Source organism: Lycorma delicatula, chromosome 4 (genome assembly GCF_047948215.1).
Source record: "Lycorma delicatula isolate Av1 chromosome 4, ASM4794821v1, whole genome shotgun sequence".
In the NCBI taxonomy this organism is placed as follows: Eukaryota; Metazoa; Arthropoda; class Insecta; order Hemiptera; family Fulgoridae; genus Lycorma; species Lycorma delicatula.
The window spans coordinates 80,940,144-80,946,702 of record NC_134458.1 but is presented as its reverse complement, the minus strand read 5'-3'; the positions used below and the strand labels follow the sequence as shown (position 1 = coordinate 80,946,702).

At 29.9% G+C, this 6,559-nt stretch overlaps 1 protein-coding gene across 1 annotated transcript; it reads left to right on the top strand.

The window, feature by feature from the left end:
• Positions 1-558: 558 nt before the first annotated feature.
• Positions 559-2,173, top strand: LOC142323589 (pre-mRNA-splicing factor 38-like). The gene has a single exon (XM_075363418.1). It carries the CDS (start codon positions 1,076-1,078, stop codon positions 1,787-1,789), a length of 714 nt encoding a protein of 237 aa, XP_075219533.1. The 5' UTR covers positions 559-1,075; the 3' UTR covers positions 1,790-2,173.
• The last annotated feature ends 4,386 nt before the right edge of the window (positions 2,174-6,559 follow it).

Sequence of the window (6,559 nt, the reverse complement as noted above, 5' to 3'; positions counted from 1 at the left end):
AATAATTACTATTCAGAGTTCTTTAATATAGGAAAATTACTATTCATAGCCCCCCCAGACTGAATTTAAATATTTTTGTTGAAGGACAAAATTTTCTTGTTGATGTAAGACCTGGTGAGAACTTAATCATTAGAGAACCTTAAATGCCAGCTATTTCTACAAATGAAAAAAGTATCTAAATAAATTAAAACTGTCTGAAAGTTGATTGATCACCCGTTATTTTATTTAATTAAATACTGCATTACAATGTATGATATCGGTTATCTAACCGATTTGCTTATTTCGTCTACTGTTTTGCTTACATAAATGCTATTTGGAAGTAATCTGTATTACTTGTTAGATATCAAGTTCTGGTTATTTAGTCCTTTATTTCCATACCTTGTTTTCTTATTTTAGTTCGATTTATTGTCATTTTTCTTTAGTTCTATTTATTTATTTTTTGGCAGTCGTGTTTTTTAATTTTTATAATAATTGTTTTTATTATTCAGTTGATCATTAGAGACGTTAATTTGTTGAGTACCATGACGTATAATCTAATATGCGAGATAGAAGTGGTGGTCGTATAACTATCTAATAAGACCCAAAGCTAGAATAATCACATCATTACATAAACAGATCATTCACAAAAATTAAAGAATAGTTAAAAATCATGAAGCTTCAAGAGAAAAAATATATCCGTACACTAGAAATAGAAGTTTACAGTCGTATAATGCCTAAATTGTTTAATTTATATATACTTTATACCGTTCTGACTGAACAAAGTTTTACAGTGGACAAACATGCGACTTAAAAAAAAAAAAAATAAATAACCGTGAGCCACTGAAAAATATTGTCAACGTTTTTAATTTGTTTATTACGTCCCGAAACGAAGCGCTAGTGTCGCTCACTTGCAGAATTGAAGAAAGTGGTGTTCTTCAGTTAGGTTCGTATTTCATAAAAAAGCAATAGTTTTTTGATATCGGTTGTCTATTTTCCGTCTACTGTTTTGTTTACGTAAATACTATTTGGCAGTATTCTGTATTACTTGTTAGATAATACATCGCTTCTGTTGATTGCTGAAATTCAGCTTCATAAAATGGCATGTCCGATGAAAGAACGTGAAGGAAAATCAGCGATCTGTTTATTAGACATTTGTATTAGAAAACTTGTAATAGATTCAAAGTATTGGAAAGAAAAATGTGTTGACTTGCCGATCAAGTCTATTGTGCATGAAGCCAAAAAGCTTAAATTCATCGGTGGAGTTTACGGAAATAATATAAAACCAACCCCTTTTTTGTGTTTAGCAGTTAGAACCATACAACTTCAACCAGAAAAATATGTTATAATAGAGTTTTTAAACAGTGAAAACAAATATGTTTGTGCACTGGGCGCATTTTGTATGAGAATACTAGGCACTTCGTTAGACTGTTATCAATATTTGGAACCCCTTTTTAAGGATGGTCGTGGACTGAAACGGCGAAGCCGACGAGGAAATGTTGAATACACTCATATGGATGAGTTTGTCGATAAACTCCTTCGTAAAGAACGAGTTTTTGATATAATTCTGCCAGAAATTGAAAAACGCCACGTCTTAGAAAATCGGAAGAAGATACAACCAAAAAAATTCATTGTTAACTCATACAATCTGATGGAAGAAGAACAACAAATAGATTTAATGTTTTATGACCATCTATTAGAAATACTATATGACAAAAACAGAAGAAGAAACAAGCAACTTAAACATAAGAGGAGGAAGCATCATTCTAACAAAGTAACTAGCTACAGAGATGATGATGATAAAGATAATTGAAAAAAATTTATGAAATGAAATTGATAGGAACAAGCACCATCACATAAAAAGCAAGAAGGAAAGAAAACATCGCTCTTAATCTAATTTTTTGTCAGAACAGATATTTTTTTATTACAAAGGGAAGATAAGTTATTCAGTATATATAAGTTTTTTTTTACCAGTTGTATCACATGGTTTATTTCATAATTACTCAAAATAAGCCTATGACATTAACTCTTTTTGTGATTTCTGTAATGCCTAGTTAGGTTTAAGTTGTATTAATTATTTATGAAAGTCATTTGGTATGTATAAGGTTTTTCTCGTAGATTACTATAAATATGTGGTCTCCTTTTTTAAATAACTGTATCACATGGTTTATTTCATAATTACTCAGAATAGGCCTATGGCATTAACTCTTTTTGTAATGCCTAGTGAGTTTAAGCTCTATTAATCATTTATAACATTTTTTTTTGTTTTTTAAAATTTTCTTTATTAAATGAATATTCAGTTTGTGATGGAAGAATCTTTTCTTTTATTATCAATTTCAGAGATGGTTTGTCTTTGTCTTTGTTGCAGATGATGTATACTGGTTATTGTAAATAAGATTTTATACTGTAATTATTACTATGGATGAAATGCATTGCAAAAGCTATTTGTCCATATGTAATAAGTTTTTACTTTTAAATATGTTAATTCACCATTTCTTTATATATTTGTATTTTTTAACTACAGAAGAATAACGATTTCATAAAAGGAATATATTCATTCCTTTTTATGTTTCTTTTTATTTTTTCCAAAAGTACATTTAGTGCAAACTAATGTTATACAGATGAATCATAATTAAAATTATTAATTTTTATCCTCAGTTTAAATCACATTAATTAAGAAAAAAGGTTTTTACTTATTTAATAGAATAGCTGAATTGCATTGCTGCAAATTCAGAACGCTATCGAATTTATGTTATATATGTTACAATAAGAATTTATTAAAATAACTTCCTCAGTAAATGTGTCTGTGCTGAATATAACTTATTAGTATTAATATATACACAGGGATGCTTTCATGTATGGTGCCTTATCTAAATTTTCTATAAGTACTCATGTTATTCAGGCAATAAACACTAACTTTATTTCGTTTTATAATATCTTATTTTTTAGCTATGGTGAAATCAAACATAAATTTTTGACAGTTGAATTTATTTTATATTTATCTTACTTTATTGAAGCTAATTGTACACGTACATATATATTTGTGGTGTTGAAATTTACTTTTATTATTAGTTCAATAAAAATATTATGGCTGTGTAAAGAATTTTTTTTTTTGCTGTAACACTTTTTCCCAGAACCTTAAGCTATATTCCACAACCTCTATGAATTTCTCCAGCATTGTCTCAGTTATCAAATTTACTATAGCATAACTTAGAATTTTTTAGAGTTCTGTGACATCTGGACACATAGTTCAAAGTTTGCATATTTCAAACAGTATCCAGGCATTGATTCATCACTACACAAAGTAGTAAGTAATGCCATTATCTTTGTTTATCGTAACAAAATTTAACTTGTGCATACACTATGAATCAGAGTTAGTTACATTTACCATTAAAATTACATTGATAATTTTTGTTTCCTAACATCCAATACATGATTTTAATCTGTTTTTTGATGCTGAAAATGAATATAAACTCAGAATCTTTCTATCACCCACAATTTTTGAAAAAAATAAAAATTTTAATTAAAGGATTTTTTTTTCATTTTTCAATGTATAGTTAGCATTTTAAGCTCCTATATTGTATTTTCTTAGCTCAGTTTTTATTGTTTAAATTTGTTAACATAATTTGTAAGCTATAAATAAACAACACTAGACAAAGAATTAAATCATATCATAGTCACATATTTTGACATCATATCTAATACTGAAGAGTGAGCCTTCGTGGACAAGATTAATCATGTCTGTGCAGGTCAAAACATATAGCTGAAAACACAAACCCACCGGGTTGGTCTAGTGGTTAACGCATCTTCCCAAATCAGCTGATTTGGAAGTCGAGAGTTACAGCGTTCAAGTCCTAGTAAAGCCAGATATTTTTACATGGATTTGAATACTAGATCGTGGATACCGGTGTTCTTTGGTGGTTGGGTTTCAATTAACCACACATCTCAGGTACGGTCGAACTGAGAATGTACAAGACTACACTTCATTTACACTCATACATATCATCCTCTGAAGAATTATCTAAATGGTAGTTACCGGAGGCTAAACAGGAAAAAGAAAGAAAGCTGAAAACACAGCTGTGTTGTTTGTATTAAGCACTGGAAATAGGAATGAATTAATTTTTTTCAGTCTTATTCCTGTCTTAAGTTTATTAATAGTGCAATGTCATAATACCTCAAAATTGTGTAAATAATGTGGATGCCATTTGTTATGTATGTGGTGAGTTTACTGTAAAATCAAATAGAAAAACATTACACCTTTAATTACAAAAACATATCATTTGTACTTTCAGTGTAAAATTGTGATCAGGATAAGATGTGGGGTCCTCATATAGTATGCACCAATTGTTCTGTATATTTAAGAGGATGGCTGAAAGGTACACAGAAGGCTTTGCCATTTGGTTTACCTGTGGTTTGGTGTGAACCAAAGGATCATGTAAGCGATTGTTACTTTTGTTTAACAAGTGTGTCTGAAATGTCTACAAAATCTAAACATACTGTAAAATATCCTTCATTGCAATCAGGCCTGTACCTCACAGTGAAATTATTCCAGTTCCTGAGCCATCTGTGTTTTGAAAACAGCGATGAAGAATCAAGCAGTACTGAAGAAGACAATAATGATTTTAATTTTGAATTATCTTCTAATAAGCCACATCTTATATCACAAGGTGAATAAAATGACATGGTTAAGGATTTAAATTTATCAAAAAAATCAAGCTAAACTGTTAGGATCAAGACTTCAAGTTGGAATTTACTTAAAAAAAAAAAAAAAAATTGAAGCCAACAAAAAGAACTTTTTCAGTACTTTATTGATGAAAATAATGTGGTTTATTGCACAAATATTGGTAAGCTTATGTTGCACTTAGGCAAGTTCATAAACTTGAGGACTGGCACCTTTTCATAGATTTGTCCAAGTATAGTTTAAAAGTGGTTTTACTACACCACAGTAACAAATATCCTTCAATACCAATTGCTTATGGTATTAATTTGAAACAGATATACGATGTGATGAAAGATGCTTTTGAAAAAATAAATTATAAAAAACATAGCTGGAACATGTGGTGATTTGAAAGTTATAGCTTTCAAATCACCATTAGGCATGCAGTTGTGCTATACTAAGTACATGTGTTTTCTTTGCGAATGGGACAGCCAAGCTGGGATTAAACATTATGTTACCAAAAAGTGGAAGAAACAAAACAACTTATCCAAATGGGAAAAATATTATTTATCAGCCCTTAGTTGAACCCAAAAAAATATTTTTACCCCCTTTCAATATCAAGGTAGGACTAATGAAAAATTTTTTAAAAGCAATGAAGAAGGATAGTCCCAGATTTTTGTATATCAGGCAGAAATTTCCAGATGTAAGTGAAGGAAAAATTAAAGAAGGAATATTTGTTGGTCCTCAAAAAAGAGAGTTGCTCAAAGATAATGTAGTTAACTCAACGTTAAATAATGTAGAAAGTGCAGCTTTGGATTCATTTAAAGACGTTTGCAAAAGGTTTCTCGGCAAACAAAAATTCGACATTTCCATGATATTGTTAATCAACTTCTTGCTTCTTACAGAGCTGTGGGATGTAAATGTCTTTGAAAATACATTTCCTCTGCTTACATGTGGATTTTTTCAGGACAACCTCGGAAACATAAGTGACGAACACAGTGAACATTTCCACCAAGACATTTCGGTGATGGAAAGCTGCTACAAAGAGAAATGGATATACTAACATGCTAACCAGTTACTGTTGGACATTAATTCGGGATGTGTCTGAGGCTAATTATAAAAGAAAAGCATCAGCAAAATCATTATAACACAGTTATGGCCATGCAAAAATTATAAATTTTACAGATTTTAACTATATTTTCCCTTAATTTTTTTAAAGGAATAATTTATTTAAAATTAAGGGTGAAAGAAAAATTTTATTTACAGATCTGTAGTATATGCAAAAAAGCAATTTATGAAATGGTATCACAGTTAGAGAAACATTAAATTTTTTTTTTGTCTATAAGTGTAACCTGTGTTTGAACTGTGACCTCCACATATTTGGTGATCTCCATATTCAATTAGACTGACAAGCTCTGATTGTGTTACTGAATAAGTTCCCAGCTAGACATGAAAAAATTAATGAACACAACACATATTTTACAATGGTGTAAAATATTTGATGTTGAACAGCCTCATTGATTGACTTGTCTTGGAAAGTAATGTTGCCCCAGCAAAGAGTTTTTGGAAGCACTATGTTTTGGATTGTTGAAAAATGAAATAGGAAGAACCACTAATTATTAGGTTAAAACTGAAATTTCAGAATGTACACAGCATAGGGAACGTGATCAAGGATTCTGAATAGCCTTGATTCTGTCTTGTATTCTGATGAACGAACCTAAAGTAATGTTGACAGAAAAATACAAGTTAAGAAGCTTAATTTTATTAGGTAAATAAATAGTGGTGAAAAAAAAATGGAAGAGTGCAAATGAGCCCTGATTATTATTATAAGTTGAAAAATTCCTGTCTGAGAAGTCATAGAAACCCAAATATACTAATAAATTGTAATATTGATTAGTTCATTTTTTCAGTATGAACATTTGGAAT

Excerpts from the sequence above, each read along its gene's own strand:
- LOC142323589 (XM_075363418.1), top strand. The coding sequence starts at position 1,076 with ATGGCATGTCCGATGAAAGAACGTGAAGGAAAATCAGCGATCTGTTTA.